The sequence below is a fragment of the Pseudopodoces humilis genome, chromosome 5 (assembly GCF_049639895.1).
Source record: "Pseudopodoces humilis isolate 2021_Gansu_Grassland_sample_001 chromosome 5, ASM4963989v1, whole genome shotgun sequence".
In the NCBI taxonomy this organism is placed as follows: domain Eukaryota; kingdom Metazoa; phylum Chordata; class Aves; order Passeriformes; family Paridae; genus Pseudopodoces; species Pseudopodoces humilis.
The window spans coordinates 31650421-31670780 of NC_142204.1; the positions used below are offsets into that span (position 1 = coordinate 31650421).

The 20360-nt window shown below is 39.6% G+C and overlaps 1 protein-coding gene across 2 annotated transcripts in view; it reads left to right on the plus strand.

Moving 5' to 3' along the window:
• The first annotated feature begins 2121 nt into the window (after nt 1-2121).
• The window catches only part of KITLG (KIT ligand), a 55998-nt gene continuing 37759 nt past the window's right edge, over nt 2122-20360 (plus strand). For both annotated transcript variants that reach the window (XM_005519410.3, XM_014249085.2), the window contains exon 1: nt 2122-2352. In XM_005519410.3, the coding sequence (XP_005519467.1) occupies nt 2338-2352 (15 nt within the window). In that variant the 5' untranslated portion in view covers nt 2122-2337. The remainder of the gene's footprint in view (nt 2353-20360) is intronic.

Genomic DNA, 20360 nt, shown 5'->3' on the forward strand with positions numbered 1-20360 from the left:
AGGATAGTGTCAACAATAATGCACTTGAAAATTGCCAACGCAAAAGGAAGAGATGAAAAGGTCACTACTCCTCTGTAGCTGGGCATTAAACACAAAGGCAGGTTCAGTAAGTCAGATTGGGGATGGAGAGAAAAGGTGCATGATGCCAGGGTGGTAAAGAAATTTAATTGTGCCCAAGAGTGTTGTCTCTGCAGAACTACCAGTAAGATAACTGCATACAGGGTGTCCACTAAAGTTTTCCTGTCATGACTAATGATGTACTGTGATAGAGTTCAACACAGAGAAAGACCAGAAGTGTTTTCCATAAGATAGGTAAGTGCTGTGACAGACTGCTCTTTCAGATCTTCCAGGCCCTCTCCCCAGGAGACTAAACTGGTCATCTGTTCTAAGGAGGAAATATGCCATAACATTTTAATTTCCTGGCCCTATTTGCTAAATATGTAGACAGTGAAAGCAGCTTTGGTTGATCACTGTTAGATGATACACAAACTGGCCTTTCAGTGAATGAGGTCCTTGATTTCTTTTGTTGTTAAAGGCTTCCTCCCTTTCACTGCTTGTCTACTGCTTTAGAGGAAGATGTTATTAATATATGCATATAAAAGTCTGACAAATTCAGCTCAGTAATTATTATGAAATGCAGAGAAAAAAAACAACAACAAAAAGGGAATGAATCTATCAGTACTGTCATGCTGTAAAATAAAATTATTGATCCATTTTTCTGGATTGGATGCAGAAGAAAAATTATATTAGATGTTTATCTTCAAAATTATATTAGATGTTTAGCTGATGAACTCCAAATATATAGCAAAGTTAGGGATGAGGTCAGAACCTTTCTGTACCTGAAGATCTCTCCTTTACTTTGGCAGAAATCTAGTCTTTAAAAAACTTATGATTAATTCTAGGTGAAAATTAGACAGATTTTTCCAATGAAATCTCTTAGTGTACACTCTGAGCATACCTAATATCCTTTAGGAAATGACCATTGACTGGGGCAGACTATTCTTTCTTCATTTTAATATTCTTTAAATTTTCACCTAGTATGGCTGTTTCAGGAGATACTAGTTCCATAAACTGCTCTACATTCCATTTAATTCACACCCAAAATTTAATCCATATTAACCTTGGGAGCTGCCTTTTCTAAAGAGGACTCAAATTCTGCGGCTACTGCTGGGATGGATTGGCCAGAAGACTCCAAGCAGTAAGTCGCTTTTCTACACCCAACACTAATGCATTATTTACACGGGATGCAAATTGTAATAGCATGTGAAAAGACCTGCAGGATCACCTTTGCAGAAGCGTTAGGAGGCACTGCTCAACAATTTTTCTGTGTCTGGAGCAGGTAAAAGGAGTTTCTAAGCTCCAGCTCTAATGCTTATCCCAATGTTTAACTTGCATTCACCGAGTATGGGAAAGCAGTCCTGGAATGGCAAGGGCAAAGCCGGGGCTGCCACCCCGGCCGTGCGCGCCGCCGCCGCGGCTGCTGCGCTGGGAACACCGTGCACCGGCCGGGAGCCCCGCCAGCCTCCGAGCCCGCTGCCCGCCCCGCCGCGGGCCCAGGCGGCGCCCGGCGGCGGCTTCAGCCGGGGGCCACCCCGCTTTTCGCCAGCGTGGGTGAGGGGACCCAGCCCAAGGGCTTGGCTCGGCGCCCGCAGCCTGGCTGACCTCAAATGCCGCGGCGGCGGGCGGCTTCCCCGCACGCTGCCAGAGCCCACCGCGGGCAGGGCCGGAGACCCTCGCCCCGCTGGGTGGATCGCCGGCGGGATCGCCTGTCCCGGGCACCGGGCGGGAGGAGCGCTCTGCAGCCGGCGCCCCGGGGCCGGTACCCGGCGCCCCCCGCCCCCATGCCCACACCCCTCTCTCTCCGCATCCCCGCCCGCCGCTCCCCCCCGGCGGCCCGCCCGCCGCCCCGCTCCCCTCCGGCGCTGGCGAGGGGCAGGCTCGGCTTGTTCCTGCCTCCAACTTCCCCCAAGTTAACTCGGGTTTCCCCCGCCCCGCAGGGTCTGCCTGGGCTCCCGGTCCTCCGGGAGGGCGGGAGGGAGGGGAAAGGCGTGTCCTGCCTGGGCTGCCGCCGCCGCCGCTGTTGGAGGCAGATCGGAGATATAAAAGACCTGGCCGGGGGCCGGCGGTGGCTTCAGTGAGCGCGGACGCTCAGGCCGTGGGGAGGGGGCGCAGCGGGACGCGCGGAGCGGCGGCGGGACAGGCGGAGGCAGCGCGGGGCTCGCCGTGGGCAACCCCAATGCGTGGACTATCGGCTGCTGCATTATGCTGGAGCTACAGTTCCGCTGAAGGGAGTTTGCACACGGCCGGCTGGGCTGGACTGCAGCGCTGCCGTTCCTTATGAAGAAGGCACAAGTGAGTGCGGCCGGGCGGCGGCGGGGGCACCCACCTGCCCGGGGGCCGCCGGCACGGAGGGGGCGCGGGCCGGGGCGGCCGCCGGGCGGGGAGTGCGGGTCCGCGGGGGCGGCGGCTCCCGGGCTGTCCGAGAGAGAGGTGGGGGTACCCGCCGGGGGTGGGAGCCGCTGCCGCCGGGAAACGGGCTGCGGGAGCGAGGTGAAGGGGACAAACATATTGCCGCCCGGTCTTGCCCTCGGCGGTCCCGCAGCCCGCGGAAAAGTTGCAGGCAAGCGGCCGGAGAGGCGGCCGAGCCTTGGGAGATCTCGGGAAAATTGCCGTAGTCAATCAGTTGTCTGTGTTACCCTGAGGGGTGCGGGAACGTGAAATAATCGCGGGCAGCAGTGCAGTGGCTGCGGTTGCCGGTGTCTCCCCGCACCCCGCGCTGCGCCGGGCGGGTGCTGTGGGAACCCCGGCGTTTCTCCCTTCGTCCTCCCGCATCCCGCCGGGAAGTGCCGCTCAGTGCCTCTGCGGGGGCTCCTGCCATTATTTCTGCAGGTTCTGCAGAGATTGTGGTCACTATGCTGTGCGTTATTTAGAAGGAAGCAAGGGACAGACATGAGTGGAAAATTTTATCAAGAAGCGGCTCAAGGAAACTCTAACGGGAGAAAGTTGAAGGCTGGACTTCGCAAGGTGCCGATACCCTGTATCCTGGCAGACCCAGCGAGAGCCAGGACTGCTCCGGGAGAGAACAATGCATGGACACGCGCACCGCTGCTTCTGCGCTGGGGGCTTTTCCCTCCTCCTACGTTTCTGGGTTAGAAGCGAGATACTTTTTGCCTTCGTCTGTTTCTTGGCAGTTGCTGGGTCACCTACACACCACTGAAGACGCTTCAGAATACAGTCACTGGAAAAGACGTAAAACATATTTAAAAAAAATAATTAAAAACTTACCGAAGTATTTTTGGTAGTTAAATATTTTTTCAAGAGATGAGAGGAATTAGAAATACTCACTTTCTGAAATATTTAAATTTCACCTGGCCAAAGCACTGGAGAATGTACCCATGTTTAAGAACTTAAAACTTGGAGGCTTAATTTTTGTGATGCTGAAGTACACCGGGGTTTTGTCCTAAACTATCAGCTCTGAATTTTAGCAATATATATTCATTGCTGTTATTCACATTAGATTACTATAGATGCCTTGAACAAAGATATTTCAGACCCTGTATACATAATTATTTGGATGTGCTGAATAGATTATCAATTGTGGAAGCTCTCTTAAAGTCTGAGAGCCGTGTTTATGTGTTTACCAATGAGGATTTATGAGTGGAAGCAGTCAAGCATTTTATTACCTCTGAACTGTAAACTTATAAAAGTCAACAGACTACTTTTGCAAATTCAGAGCAAAGCAGGAACAATCCCTCTCTCTCAGTAAACTGGGAAAGACAGGCAGTCTTGGCATTCAGGACCATATGGCTTGACTCAGGGGCTCACAAGCTGTAGCCTGTGGAACAGCTTCTTGTCGTGGTGGTGAAGCATCTGTCAGCCTTCAAGCAGTTATGCTTCCTGCTTTTTGGAAGCACTGACAGACTCCAAGTTCTCCAAAGGGTTGTTTCCTATATTTTTAGGAGTAGCAAAAAAAAAAAAAAAGTGATACCATTAATCATTCCAAAGGGATCAGAGCAGGAGATACTTCAAGAAGATTTGCCATTAAAACCATTAAGACCCTGTGCAAAGAGAGAGAACAAGTGAAGTGGGTACAAGAAAGAGGACTTAAGCACATGGGGGCACTCGACACATTAAAGTAAATTTTAATCTATATGCTCTCCTGTGGCTTCTTCTGTCATTGTCTAGACTGGTAACCGTCATAGTGAAAAGAACAAGATTGGAAAACCAGGAAATAAGTTAATATTTCTTACAATAAAATATTCTGCAATAGACAGTACAGAAAGCAAGAACCACACATTCATTGAGCCCAGCAAACACTTGGTAATACCTAGATGTTTAAAATAAATCAGGGATTTTGATCTTTGAGGTTATGTTGTACAGTGATAATATGTAACTAGTGTAGCTGAAGGGGTAGCTGAGTCATACTTACAACGAAAGTGCTGAAGGAAAAGAGTCGCGCTGAGCACTAGACTCAACGTGAGCAAGTTGGTCCGTTTATTTAAATCAGTCTTAACCCGAGAAACCACAGGAACTGCAGAAGCACATTCCCCAGCAGTGTCAGTCCTAGAAGTGATGTTTATGAAACTCTGTGGTTTGATGGATATATAACCCCCCTGTTCTAAACACACCAACACCTGGATTTTTCTTTTTAAATCTTGATTTCTTTAAAGAAGTGATTAAGCATTTAGGGTTCAGTCATACAAATCCTTTTTCAATGAGGCTATTCCCATGATTTAATCTTATTGAGGGATTACTTGGATGAGAGGATTTGTAGGCTTATATACTTAGTAATTAAAACTATTATCAGAAGTGAGTTTATGTCCTTTTGCATGCTAATATGACAACAAATGTCAGTGAAGCCTGGACAGCCTTTTACAGTTTGAAAAAACAGAGTGAGTGATGCCAGTGTGATATGATCTTGCAAAAACACCTAGCAGATTTCTGATTTGCTTTTTCTTTGTGTGATTTGAAGACAATCTAAATAGGATTAAGTTACTAAGAAACATGTTGCAAAGAGGGGTCACCTGTGGGGTAGCTCTGAAGGCTGATAAGGTATCACAGATACATGGTTCAGGCACTTGATCTCCTGCGGTGAGTTAGATGCACATCCTCTTAGAAACTGCAGTATTAAAAGGGTCTTAATTTCAGCGCAGTTTTCTACCTTTGAATGTGTGCATTATTGTTGGTGGTTAAATTACCATCTTAGGTTGTCCTATCTGTATGTTTGTGTCAATAAAGTGGAAGCCTCTGTAGAAATTATTGTGGACAGGTACCTGGAAAAAGAATTAGTACTCAAATTGGCACTTCTAGTGTCATATCAGCAGGGTAAATCAGAAATGCAAATCAGATACCTGATACCTTGGTGTGAGCTTGCTTTTAAGGGAAATAGTGACTTCTGATCAGTCTTTCTTGGTTATTCTGCAAAAAAATTGAACACTAGGCACTGGAAGACATTTGGAGCTCATGGCAGGTATAGATCTGCTGCTCATTAAATAGAAAAGGAGAATTTGCTGGAGCCAGACATATGATGTGCTTTTCGTGTTAAGCAATGGACTAAGGTCTCCTCTATTCCCCTGGGTTTGACTCTGCTCAAGGGAAGCCAGTTTGCAAGTACTGCAGCTGGAATAGAGTTGTATGGAGAATAAAAGGCAGACGACCTGAAAGATTCAAGGGTGGGGCAGCATTTTGCAAGGCACGTTAAGTGATCTTTTTATTTATTTCTTTTTTTCACCTGCTTTTATTATGTGCCTGCAAGTTTTTATCTCTGTGAACTATTTGGCACTTGGCTTTGTCGTTTAAAGTGAGGCCAGTAACCCAGTCTTCTCCTGACCCAGTTCTGCCACTGCACTGAAATCTAGTTTTTGCCTTTATGCACTGCATGTCAGTCCTTCAGGTACGGTTCTGCAAGCTGACAGTGCCATTCTCCAAGTTTTGTTATGTGATTTAATGGTATGCTGGCTCATGTACTCGCCATATTGTATGAAAGTTAAGAGCTGGCAAGATGCAGCCCTTGGCTTCGGATGGGCAATGCTCAGTATGCAGTATGTAAACACAACACCCATTTATTAGAAGCAAAGGAAGGAAAAATCTCCCTACGCAATTCCATTTGAGTGTTGTGGGAGCTGACATGAAAACGAAAGTGCTTGTTCTTGCCCTGGTCTTTGGTGTGCCAAACCTGAGATTAGTCAGCCTTTTAAACACACCGTAAAACCGCTTGTTTTTTCTTGGTTGTGTTTTTCTCCGTGTGTTTGTGGGAAAAGGAGATGGATGAATGTAAGGTGAGTGGCAAGGGGTAGCGCTTCTCTTTAATTTTATTTTTTGGCCCATGTTTGTATTGCCTACTCAGTCATATGTAAACCTGTATAACTGACTTTTCGTAAATATTACCCATGCTGAAGTAACTGGCTGCAGGGAACACATGAAATACAGATTTCTTTGCTGGATGGTTATAATTATTGACAAATATAAATAGTATCACACATCTGTTAGTATGTAAATGAAAATATGAGAAAACAAAAATGGTGTTAAGTATTTTATTTTATTAAACCTGGTAGCATGTCAGAGGTCATTGATAGTATGATAATGAAGACATTAATTTTACTGTATGTCTGAAAAAAAGCCAGTTAAGGAGTTCAGATTAATGAATACTTTGGATCATATTAGTATAGGAAATAATCGTCATCTAATTTCCTACACTTATCTAATAACCACTGGGTAAATGATTGGTTGCTCTTTCTGTTTAAACCGTGTTTAAATTATACAAGGTAGATGGATACAGTAATGATCTTAAATTTCATTAGGAATTTTCTGCTATGTGTGTATTTTGCCATTATTGTTGCTGTGTGGAGCAGACTTAACTTTTGGTGCAAGGTGAAAAGAGCATCAGGTCTAAGATACCACTTCAGATACTGCCTGAAGAAGTCCCTTACTGTTGTCACTGCTTTGCAGCCATACTGTGGAGCACACTTTGCAAAGTGGTCACATAAATCCTTAGCTTTGAGCTATTTCATCATCACTTGAAGCATCAGTAAAAATGAGACCATGTGGTGCAGGCTTGGGGGACCGAGTGCAGGCTCCTCTCTTGCTGGGCCAATAGCTGATTGCTACTTCACAGTGGTTAGTGCTCCGAAGGATCTCTCAAGCAGGTCTGAAAGGTCACCTTTCACTTACCTCACAGTCCTAAACTTTCACTGATGCTATGGAATACTTGTATTTAGGGGCTGCAGTATTTGGTTATTTTTCTTTTTCTTCACTGTTGCTGCCAAACCTGCTCAATGGAGAAGATCAAGTTCAGGACCCTCAAGATCATATTTAACCCAAGACACAAAAGCCACTCTTTCTCCCACCTGTGATTTGGTACCTGTGTAACAGTCATTCACATGTACTTATTAATGTTCCAGTGAAGAACTTCTAGGAGTCCAGCTGGGTATCTCAGTCCTCTTCTACCTTCACTGGCTTCTCACTGGTTTTGGGCAGCAGGGCTGGGAAGCCAGGTAGGGGTGTTGTGTCCTGGCAGCCTTGGAGTTGGGCCAGGCAGTGGGCTACACTCTTCAGCTTAGACTGATGCTCTGCAAAGTCTGCAGGTTTAGTCTGAGCTGTCACAAAAGGATGTATGGTCTACAGCAATTATCTCTGGGCTTGCGAACAACCTTGATTCAATCCAGTCTGAAAAGCTAATCTAGAAAAATTTACATGAGCATGCACACTAGAGCAAGAGAGACACACATTCACATATTTTCTTGGGTAGCATCCTAAGTCTCTGGGAAGGTTCTGACTATCTAGTTTGTCTTGTTGAAGCTGTTCTGTTGAAGGTTTATTTGTTCAATCTCGAGGGTGGCTTACACATGAGCTGAGAATGTGGGGGAGACTGTATTTCAGACCACAAGTCCTAATTCACAGATTGTGAATCACGCCACCCTCTGAACCTCCATTCAGAAAGATTTAAGCATTTTCAAGTCAGAGTCTGAAAATATCAGTCTGTCTGTCATGTCTGTTCTTGTGGCTTGGCCAATCCCATGTGACAGAACCTGGCTTCAATCACCTTAACAGTCTTAGTGACAATAAGCCCTTATCCAGTGTCTTATTTAGCAGGCCTTCTGCCTTTCATTTGTTCTGCTACCATCAGCTTCAGGGACATCAGTTCACTGACAGTTAAGGCCAAGGATAAATTTAGTCCAATTAGCTCTGTCATCTCTTCTTAGCTATACTTTGAGAAGTTTTTAGAAGCACTCTAAACATGGCTTTAGAGATATGCTAAGTGTATGTGGTGTATTTATTGTGGACCTAGATTCTACATTTGGTACTGCTGGAATCTCTGTACTTGATGAGCAGAGTCAGGATGACTTGTACTGATAACCTGCCAGTGTCTTTCCTCCTAAATGAATTACACTGTTTTGTAACTTTTCTCATTAGCTTGTGCTTGCTTCATAGCAGCAGACTAAGGTATGTCTTCCTTTTATGTTTGCAGCATGATACATCATTGCTGGATGGATTCTTTGCTCTGCTTAGTAACACACGATCTCTAATTACTTTTGGAAAAAAGTTATTCTCGCAGTGTAAGTCAGACTGTAAAACCAAGTTGTGCATGTCCTGGCAACCTGTCTCTGTTTAAAACACAAATGAACACAAATGAATTAAAAATGAACTCTGTGCAAAACATACAGTGACTGTGGTGTAATACCACAATACTGCCTTTTATATCTGCTTTTATATCAATACTGATATAAAAATTTAATTTAAAATAAATTAATATAATATATTTAAACTTTAAATATTATATTAGTATATAATGCTGATACAAAATAATATATAATATTTAATGTTGTAAAGTGCCCGTAAATGTGAAACGTTTCAAGTGTGTAGGAAAGTCTCTTCCTCCATTTCATGTTGGTCCAAAAAAATTCCTGCCTCTTTATGGAGATTCCATAATGGTATAAAATGGGAGTATGATATCAAGGTGCTGGCTTTTGTGGTCTAACTGAAGTAAGACACTAAGGAGTCAGGCATGATACATTTAAATTAATAATATGCTGTATATATGCAAAATAATTCAGTAAATGAAAAGAAGTGCTTAGAAATTTAGGGAGGTTGAAATTTAAACATGCTAATAGTCTATTGTAAAAAAGTCTTAAGTTCCAACCCTCTAATTTCCACCCTCCATCTGCTCATTATTAAGTAAACTCAGCAAAATATATCTTTTGCATTAAATAGCAAGCAGACAACATTATACATTATGTCTTTAAACTGATACAGATCTGAATGTCAGTTCGTCCTGAGATTTGTTTTTCTTTTACTACTTTGAAGCATGCAGGAATAGGAACATTAGTCAGCCAAATGAATTTAGGAAGCTTGTATAACACTGCTTGGCACCCTCTTTCATTTGGATCAAAAAACATGTTCCTGAATAAACAAAGATTTTTGGTGGTTATTTTAAAAAGGAGGGAAAAAAATATATCTCCAGTATTCATAATTGGTGTCTTTTTCAAGTTACTGTGGTTCAGTGAAGTGTGGATTGCTCTTCTATTCTAACAGCAAAAAACCATCAGTGCTGCATTTGTCACCAGTTTAAATGATTCTGATGGGCATTGCTGTATTTTCTAGGAAATGCAAACCTTTCTTATAAACTGTAAATGTAAACACTGTCACTGAAGGTGCTTTGATCTTATGTATCATAATCCCTGGCAAAGAATGTGCCCTAGATTTACCATGCACTCTCTGAAAATTCTGGCCATAATTGTAAGTCTGTTCCAAACTTTTTAGATATATTTCTTCAGTGTTTGTTCCATTAACAGTGTAATACTACAGGCAGTGTTTCAGGCTACTAAAATCATTGAAAATCTTGCTATTTTTAAAATTTACTCCAATCTCAAGACAGATGGTGTTCATCATACTCCATCCATTTCTTCTGAATTTTTTTTTCTATCATTGTAGCTCAAGGCCACATCTGAAAATGACTGCAAGTTTCTCTCCACTTCCCTTTAAGACAGAAAACTACCTTCCTTTTTTTGTATACCTTTCCTGGCTTCTGCTGTGTTTAAGTCAGTGTTCTCACCTCTGACAACAGAACTTCTGCACTTCTAGTATCCACAGTACTGAAGGTGTGTCTGTCGTAACTTGTTTGCTCCCAGACAGCTTAAGCTCCATCTCCAGTGCATGCTCTCTACATTTTTGTTTCTCATTAGTTTTTGGGACCCACTTAAAATATTAGTCCTCTGAATAACCTGTTGTTACTCTATTTTATATCATCTGTAGAAACAAAGTGTCTCTTTGGACAGGATTAGAACGAATTAATTGTTCCATGGAATGTGTTGGGTTTTTTGTTATACAACACTTGCAAGCTATTATTACAGTTAGGAAGAGCCCTCTGGAATACTAGTCTGCTATTTCTAGAAGTGACAATATCTTTTTTTCTCTGTAAAGTCGGTAATTTTCTTAATATAGTAAGAAAATTCTTGCTTTTCATTTTTTTTTAATTTTTTTTTATTTTAATGGTCAGATACTTATTGAGACCAAAGGAAATCCTTTCAGAAGAATTTTTTATTGCTTTCCCCTCTGCCTCTCAGCTCTGTTACCTAACCAAGTGGGAAATACCTGATTTAGTGCTTTTATTTTACTTTTAAAATGTTCTGGACTAATAAGTTCTTTAAATAATAGTGAATTTCTATCTTCTCATTCTCCTTGGTGCATTTAAAAAGAAAATCTCCTCTCACATTCAGGTTTTAGGAATCAGCTGAACCTTTGTCAGTAATGGTCAGATTCTCTACAGTACTCTTGGTCATTTCCCACTGTAACAGAATGTTGTTGACATTTTCAAATGGCCTGAGACATATGTGAAGTTAATCTGCTTTTAGCCTACTAAACTCTGGTTTATTTCTATTGAAACAAGTCCATTGCATCCAGGAACATTATTTCAGTTACTGTTGAATTAGTACCTGTTCAAACTACTATTTGTCAAACAATTATGTTCTTTTTGGCTTCATTCACTAACATGAAATCGTCTTCTTAACATACATACTCTATTACATGTTTCAAACTAAATGGCAAAACCCCTATAAAACTGGGAAGATTTTTTTTTCCTGTAAAAATTGATGTGTTACTCAAGTAAATTTGCTAAAAAATTGTAACAATTATGAAAATGCATAACTAGTCTTACTGGAATTTTACAGTGTAGACATTGAAAAGTATATGCTCTGAGGAGATTTACACTAATCTTCTCAACAATGGGTTATATTTTCTGTGAGATTAATTAATGGAAGCCAAAGAAATTTCATAATAGGCCAGGCAAATTAATTAGTGTCTTCTCTAACAAGAATGATCCTAGGAAACATTTGAGAACTAGGTGTGAAAATAATCCGAGAAATCATATTATATTTTGTCAATATTTGTATGAGTTTTTCTATCAGCACATCTGTAATAAGGATGCTGTTGAACATGTACCAGAATAATTTCACTACTGACAGCTGCCATTCTTTCTAATTCACATGAATACTTTTAACCAAATGTAAAGCTCTGTATCACACTACATGCAATTTACAATTCCATTAATGAGAAACCCCTGTGAAAGTTGTCAGTAAAAGTAAGGTAAAATAGCTGTTTTTTAAAAGTGTTTTCTGTTGTATTGTTGCAGAAGCTGTGGGAATACCTAATATTTCATATCAGTTATTTAACTAAATTCATAATACTGTGTTACTAGTGTAAGAGTTTTGTTTTATAGGCATCTGTATCTAATAGGTATTTTTATTTCTTCAGAACTGTACAGAGTTAGGGAGCTTTTTTCCTCAGTTTTTTTTTTATTTGTTTGTTTGTTTGTTTTTCGTTTGTTTGGTTTTTTTTGTTCCAGTTATGTGTGCATTTTCATAGTCATACCAAACTGTAAGCTGAATGACTAAACTCATTTTGGAATGTTTACCCCACAAGTTCTGTGTTGCTTTTTTAAGGAAAGCCACAGGTGGAGCTTCAGGTTTAAGATTAGATATTTACAGTTCTCTCCAGTTAGTATAACTCAAACAAAAACATTGAGATATCATGTGAATGACATTCATATTAATTCTGTAGTCACAATTCTGTAATGGTGAAGTTAGCTGGGATTTATCCTGTCCCTCTTAACTGTAAGCTGAGAGCACTTGCATGTTGGTATATATCATAGTAATATGCCTGTTCTTCCTGGACACATAGGAGAATTGTGGGGAAACACTGGAATACCAGAAACACTTTGATGGAGTTTGTAGTTGTTAGTCTATACAAATCCCAATCAAAACCAAAAACAAACAAAACAAAACCCCACCAAAGAAACCTCTAAAGCCACCCACAAACCACCAGGATATTAAAAATACAGTTTGTGTGAACACACGTAAAATTAAGGGCAGGATATAAATTGTAAGTTGGGTTAAATTTATGGTAAAGACAAGGTGATTATAACTTCACAGAAATAGGTGAGCATGGTGTTTTTTTCATTTTCTTGAATATATAGTACCTCTTAACACATTAACTCTTAATTCTTGTCTTTAGAATTAATGAATATGTCCATAGCTGTAAAGAATTTTTCTTACCAGCTTGCCTCTATTGTTGCATTGCTAGCAAATCTTGCTTTATTTAATTCACTTGGTAGAAGGCAGATGGGAACTCCATATTAATAGAGTTCAATGAAAGGAATAGAAAAGCCCAGCTCCTGTAAAAGAAGTGCACTCAATACACGAAATATATTTGTGTTTCAAAATGGATGAACAAGGAGAAAGAATGTAAATTAATTATTTAGATTCTTAAAAAAGAAAGACCTAAGAAAAAAACCTAAGTAGCTTCATAGTGTATCTCTTATCAAAACAGTTTGAGGAAAAAAAATATGTAGAGCAGAAAGCAAAGTGTAGGAACAAGTCATTAATTTGTAACGTGGCAAAAACCTAAAAGGTAATGTTCTCTAATTGTCAGTAACCTCATATAGTTCAATCTGGTAATAGGGTTCACAGATTGATGACAACATGTGCAAGCTACATAAATTACTCAGGTTAATTGAAACTAAAAGAGATTCTGAGGAACTTTGTAAAGGTTTAGAGGAGATGGGAGAACAGATGGCATGATGGCAAGTGGAGTTTGTTGTGTTGAAGAGCAAGGGGGAATGCATTTTGGAAGGAATGTTTTGAACTAATTGTAACAGAATTAATAACGGCAGTTTCAATTACTTCTAAAAGCTCCTTACAAGCTTTTATTTCTGTTCTTGTAACAATGCTTGGTCAGGAAAATGAATGAAAAATCCTTATATTGTGCCCATAGTAGAACAAATCAGACAGCATATTGGATGCAGTAGGAGCAGAAAGAGAAATTTGAAAGGGGAGTACTCTTATGATAGTGATCATCAGCCATTCTGAAAAAAGTTCTGGTTTTCCCACTGTAAAAAAGAGCATAACAGAAATAGGGATCTTAGAACAGGCAAAAGCATTACAAGGAAGCAATTTGCATATGAAGAGAGACTGGAAGTTGATTGCAACAAACTATTGAATGATATACAGGAAGTAATAGAGAGAATGATTGCTGGACATTACTGATCCTTTCTTGGTACAAGAATAAATAAATATTTAACAGAAGAAGCTAAAACAGGCAATGCTGCCTTAACACAAAATTACCAGTCTGGAAAGGTTTTTGACACTAGATATATTATGGCTTGAAACGCAGGTTGATATATGTTAGAGTGAACCCAAGAGGTCGCTTCAGAAAGGGGTAGTCCTAGTCTTCTCATCCTTGCACATCTCATTTCCTCCTCTGCTCATTCCTCAGGGATTACTTTTTGTCTCTGAGCTGAATTGGCTAGTCACTGTCTGAATTTACTGGCTTGCTTAGGGGTCGGGTGAATGTCAGAGGGAGGGAAGCTGCAGAGAAGGAGCCCTCTCAGCAGCAGGGAGCTGTTAGATGGCTTCAGACCATCTCATTAGGCTTGGCTGAAGAAAAAAGGATTATACACTTAAGCAGGTAAAATGCCATGGTTATTTTAGTTTACACTCTCTGTGTGAAATCTTTCTTATCTTCTAATTTGTGCAATTCAGAAGAAATTTTCATATAGGCAATATATTCTGTAAATCTGAATGATCAGGTTTCTTCAGTTTTCAGTGGGCACCAGACCAATCTTGTGCTGATCTGACACTTCTTATTTTCCAAATCTTCATTGCCTTAATTGTACAAGTCAGATTTGGCCTAATTATAAACTCAGTTTCATATACAACCATCTGCCAAAATCACCATCTGTAACAATTCAGCCTTTAGCTTAGAGGAAAGGAAAACACTTTAAGATATATTGTAGCTGAACTTCAATTACATGTGAAAGTAATGACAGCTGAGATGTTTATACTGAACGATCATTCTTTTAGCATGCGACTATCAATGGTGAGAACTCAAAATTTTATGTAAAGTTGTTGCACAGCTCTAGCCATTGAAAACCAGTGGAGTTTCCCTGCACCATCCCTGAAAGATATTCTTGTACAAAACTTCAGTGTTAGCCGGAAAAAGCACTTAAAAGTGTGTCTGCTTTTAGAGGTGCATGGGAATTAAAATTATCTTTGAGTTTCTGATGCAGCAATGCAGTTGCTGTATTTTTTTGTGTTAAATGAAGCATTTTGATCAGTCTCATCCCATTTTTGCCATCTTAAACTTGAATTTTCCTGGAAAAACCTTACATGTAGGTTGAAATTCTAAAATGGCCATTCTGACAATTTGCTTTCTTAAAAAACCCAACATAGGGTCTCAGGAAATAATTTCAGAAAGAATTTTTAAAATTAACAATGGCATGATGAATTTTAGTACATCTTGAAAAAGGAATTAATGCTTGTTTTCTACTGTAAAATTTGCAGTTAGAATAATGATAACAACTAAAGTATTTTTGGCATATGAAAATGTTTCAGTTGAGATCAAAAACCTGAAAAAAAAATACAGTTGATTTTTTCTTACTAATATACTAATGTAATTACTTTAAGACAAGGCATAATGTGTTTGTAATTCCAGCTTGCTGAGGTAAATGGCTTATTGGCTGCCCAGCACTTACGTTGTCTTGCAAGCACACTTAAATGTTTTGAAGATTAGTTTCTAATTTGATGTGGTTCTTACCTGATTTGCCTGCAGTCTCACAAGCTTCAAGGCATTTGGGAATAATCTCATCCTTTGGTCTATTGCTTTGGATAAATATTCGTTTTACAAAAAATATAGATCCATTCTTAATGTACTTATAGTCTAATAATAGCATAAATGTAATGTATCCCTTTACAGATCATTACATTAAAGCCAAATTGTTCACTCCAGTTTTGTATATGTATAGGAGGACATGTAACTCAGATTATGTGAGAAATAAAATGCTATCTGACATATAAAAGAACTGAGTTGAAATCAGGATCTGGAAAACATTATGGCATTTTGTGGGGCTTTTTTTCCCTGTTGAAAGTGTTTTAAACCTGATTTTGTCTTACTCTGAGTTATTTGGAAACAGCTGAGATAAACTTGCATGATTCTCACAAACTTTTCTTGGAGCACTATTAGTATGTGCAGCTCAGCTTCTTAGGTAAACTGATAAGAAGTACATATTCAAGATACAGTGAAACTTCAGAAATGTATATTTTTAGGAGGAGTCAAAGCCTAGCAGTGTTTTTGTGACCAGCTCATTAAACTTTGCTTGGTTATTGGCACATATGTCAATGGCCCCAAGTTCTTGAATGGTGAGGTTTAAACTTACACATTTCCCAGGGAAATACCTTGCACACATGGTGGCTAATGGCCAGGTAACTACAATATACCAAGAAAGGCTCTGTACAAAGAGCAGAAGTTTTGTTATGACAAAGATGTTCAACATGCTGAAATTCCTCAGAGGTTTCCTTGTATCTTTTGATGAAGGAAGATGAAAACTTAACACCAAGGACAGGAGATACAGGTTTCATTTTTCACTTTTTTTTTGTATTTTAGTATGCTGGCTCTTAAGCAGCTTGCTTAAGAGTAGGTGCTTTTAATCTTTTCCCCTGACAAAACCTTTGTCAATTTTTGTAAAAATTGACTGTAGATAATTGTTAAAATGTCCACAGGGGCTGTTTATGGGACCAGAAGCTGACTTCATTGCCAGACAACATGTTTTATTTGAAACAGACAGAACATGATGTGGAAAGGATTATGTATTTTATTTAAATCTCAAACTGTTTCTAACAAACAAGGCACTGTTTTGTTGAATTTTCCTCATTCATTCTTTTATGGCACAGTGTGCAAGGTGCTTATGAAACATAGCATTCAGTCTGTAAAGTCATGTTTTAAATCATGAGTAGCACATCATTAACAGACATTATGTGTGATATAGTAAATTTTGTGATGAAAAATAGTGAAAAGGAGCAGAAATGCAGGCTTCACTATGGAAGACCATAACCTTGCCCCATTTCTGAAGCTGAGTAAATGTGTAATGACACTCCCTCATGCTACAGGAGATCAATGTGTTCAAAATACTTATCACCCTTCATACATACCCCAAAGAAATTATTTAGATTTAGAATAATGCTTATAAAAATATCTTTTGAATTTTGAAAAAAAATGAATAAGAGTTTTTATTACTTATGTTTAAAATGTTAGGTATCACTACTGATGATAGAAGGAAACCTAAAATATCTCTTATTTATTTCTCAAAAGATCCAAGATTTAATGCAACTGCAGAGCAGAATGACCTTCTTTCATCAGTGTTGTAGTTGGTGTTGAGAACTTTCAGTGCAGGGCTGGCTAACTATCTGATCAGTTTGTTGTTTTATTTTTTAGATCTCTTTGTCCTGGTTGGAGTGGGGATACAGTTAATTTTCTTCCTAATAGCTGCTATAGCACTGTGTTTTGGATTTAGTATGAGAATAATGTTGATAACACACCGATGTTTTTAGTTGTTGCCAAGCAGTGTTTAGACTAAGTCAAGAACTTCTCAGCTTCTCCTGCCCTGCCAGTGAGAAGGCTGGAGGGGCACAAGAAGCTGGGAGGGGACACAGCCAGGACAGGTGACCCAAACTGGCCAGAGGGATCTTCCATAGCATTTGGCATCACGCTCACCATATAAACTGGGGGGAAAGCTGGCTGAGGGCCACTGCTGCTTGGGAACTGGCAGCTCAGTAAGTAACTGGCAGGTGACCAATTGCATTGTGCATCACTAGTTTTGTATATTCTAATTATTTTGTTACTATTGTTACCCTTATTTTCTTTTTTTGACATCCCCTTAAATTGTCTTGATCTAAACCTAGAAAGTTTTCTCACTTTACTCTTCCGATTCTCTCCCAGATCCCACTGGGGAGGAGGAGCGAATGAGCAGCTGTGTGGTGTTTAGTTGCCATCTGGGGTTAGACCACAGCACTCTTCAAAATACAAAATTACCTTCCTCACCAACATACATGTTACTTCATAATTTGAAAAGTTCTCAGCCGGGGTTTTTTGGGGATCAAAGTGAAAATGTTTTATTTCCTGTCTCAAACCTTTTTAAGTTGATGCAGGTGCTGCTGTCTGGAATATATCCAAAGAAGCCAGTTTTTGTTAAAAGCAAATTTGGAATACTTTTTATGTCAACAGTTACTTATCAATGGAAGAAACCGCTTTGTCTAATGGGGAAGGATCCCATTTAAAGGTTGCGTGACTTAGTTTTGGTCTGCTTGTCCTCGCTTCAGAAGCAACCACTTGTTTGGATACTGCACCCATTGTGACAGTTGTAACAATACTTAGTAAGAGTCAGGGCAATCCTACATTTACACTTTCTAGAGAGGAGTGTGAAACTAAGGTACTGTAGAAAGCAAATAAATCATATTGGTAATTGAGAAGAGGTAAGAGAGAAAATTTTATTTCCATGAGGTTTGGGGGGAGGGGTTTATGTTGCTCTTTTGTCATGAAGCAAAGAAAGTCAAATGGACTTTTTAATTATACATAGCAAAGACTCAAATAATAGGATTGATTTTCATAAATACATGAAGACAACACACCAGAAAGATGGGAGGATAAATACACAAGCAATGGAGCAGCATTGATATAAACCACTGTCACTTACATGGGACAGTACCAGGCTATTAACCTTCAGAACAGTGAAGATCTGGGATAATTTCCCAAGATTCACTTCAGATCCTCTGTTCAGTCCTGAGGACCTCACTACAAGGAAGACACTGAGGTGCTGGAGTGTGTCCAGAGAAAGGCAGCAGGGCTGTCTGAAGCACAAGTCTTAAGAGAAACTTCTAAGGAAGCTGGGGAACTGTTTATCTTGGAGAAAAGGAGTCTCAGGAGAATGATAAACTCTCTAGAAAGAGAGTTCACCTGAAAGGAGTTTGTAGCCAGGTGAGAATTGATCTCTTCTCCCAAGTAACAAGCAATAGAACAAGAGAAAGTGGCTTCAAGTCGTGCCATGGAGAGTTTAGATTGGACATTAGAAAAAATTTCTTCACCAAAATGGTGGCCAAACACTGGCACAGGCTACCCAGGGAAGCTTGAGTTATCAGCCATGGAGGTATTTTAAAGAAGTATAGATGTGATGCTTAGAGATATGGTTTAGTGGTGACAATGCTCACTTTATAGTTGGACTTGGTCTTAGAGGTATTTTCCATCTTTAATTGTTCTGTGATTATTCCCTCCAATCCCACTTTACTCCACTCTTTCTATTTGTTTTTACCCAGTGCTATTAAAAATGTAAGTATCAAAGGAGTGGGACAAAAAAATGTTAACTGAAGCCTACCTGTCCCAGGGGTTACCTGAAGCCCACAGTGACTTTGAAAACTGATACCTCTGTGGTGTGGGGCAGATAAAGTTACTGAAGAAATTTATGCTCCAAGAATACCAATCTTCTGAATGTCTGTCAAGGAGGACTGGCTAGACCTATGTTGGAATTCAGGTCTGATATCATTTGCCTTTAGTAGCAGATGATGCCAAAGCCATTCTGGATGGACTGCAGAGGACTACATTTGCCTGATATTGGTCATGAGACCTTCACAATGAGAGGAGGTACTGAGGAAAGCTTCTGGGGCTGGATCTTATGATCTTTATCATAATAAAAATCATATCATTAATGCAAATTCTATTTCCTCACTTTATCCTGAGTGTTCTTGTAGACAACTAAAGTAGACAGCAACTATAAAAACTCAGGAAATGAAAAGTCTTACAATATGTAGTACAATACTGATGTGAAAAATAGTCATCCATCAGCACTGTCAAAGCTTATATTGGTGTTGACATATCCTAGAGCTCTAAACAGTGTTCTTTAATCACAGTTAAGCTTGTAATTCTAAAAATGTAATACAGTTAAGGTAGGTGCATGAAACACAGTCTCAACTGTAATGGCATCTACTTTTCAGTCTGTGTTCAGCAATTATCCTTTAACAAGGTCTCATATCAAGCAGGTCAGAGAACTTAACTCTGGATTTATATCCTTATAATGATACAGTGCCTATCAGGGATGTTATCACAAAAATTCAGAGTCCAGAAACAGAACAGTATCTTTCTGAGAGCATGTCTTTGATTTAAAACCAAGTTGATGATTCTATGATTTATATTTCAAAAATCATCCTCTGCTTCTTTTATACAAAGAAGTATAAAAGGATTGAAAAGGGAAAAAAAAAAAAATAAGCACCTAAACTCCTTTTCATTTTATATAAGGATTTTTTTCCCCGATCTTTGCTTTCCACAGGCTCAAGTGTGAACTGAAAACTCTTCAGATTTATAATGCAGTTTATTTTCTAACAAAGTTTCTGTGCATGAAAGAGTAAGAATCCACTTAACATGTTTTGGTTCATACTAAGAATGATATACATGGGACATTTTCATCATGTACATGGGTTCTAGCATATGCCAAGTATCAAAATAGCTGTTGTTTTCACTTTTCTAGATGATTTTATTTATTTTAATTTATTTTGCCGGAGTAATAGTTCTTCCAACCCAAACACCATATAATTTGTAGCAGATGGTAAGAATTAAAGATCCAGTACAGAATTTCTGTAACAAGTCTTATTTCCTTTCCTTTACTTGTGTTTGAAAGTCCAAGATTAAAGGAGATTTCTTGGTATATATTTTCATTATAATTCAAAAGAATAGTCAATATAGTGGACTTTTTTTTTGCATGAACTTGGCAAACAAACAAGACCTCTGAAATAGATCTTTAGAAAAAATCTTTAATGAAGTATTTTATCTAAGAGAATGTCTTTTCATTCCCTGAGGAAGTCAGATCATCCACCTCCATACAGTGAGAGGACCTTGTCCCCCCTGCAAAGATAATCTTGTATCTTATGTTGCCCTCCCCTTTAAATTACTTTAAAATGCCTTTGGATCTGTGCTAGAAAACTCTTCCATAAGTTCTCAGCAGGGGAAGAAAAAACAACTTCCTCTTTAGAGTTTGTGGGAGGTTTTGT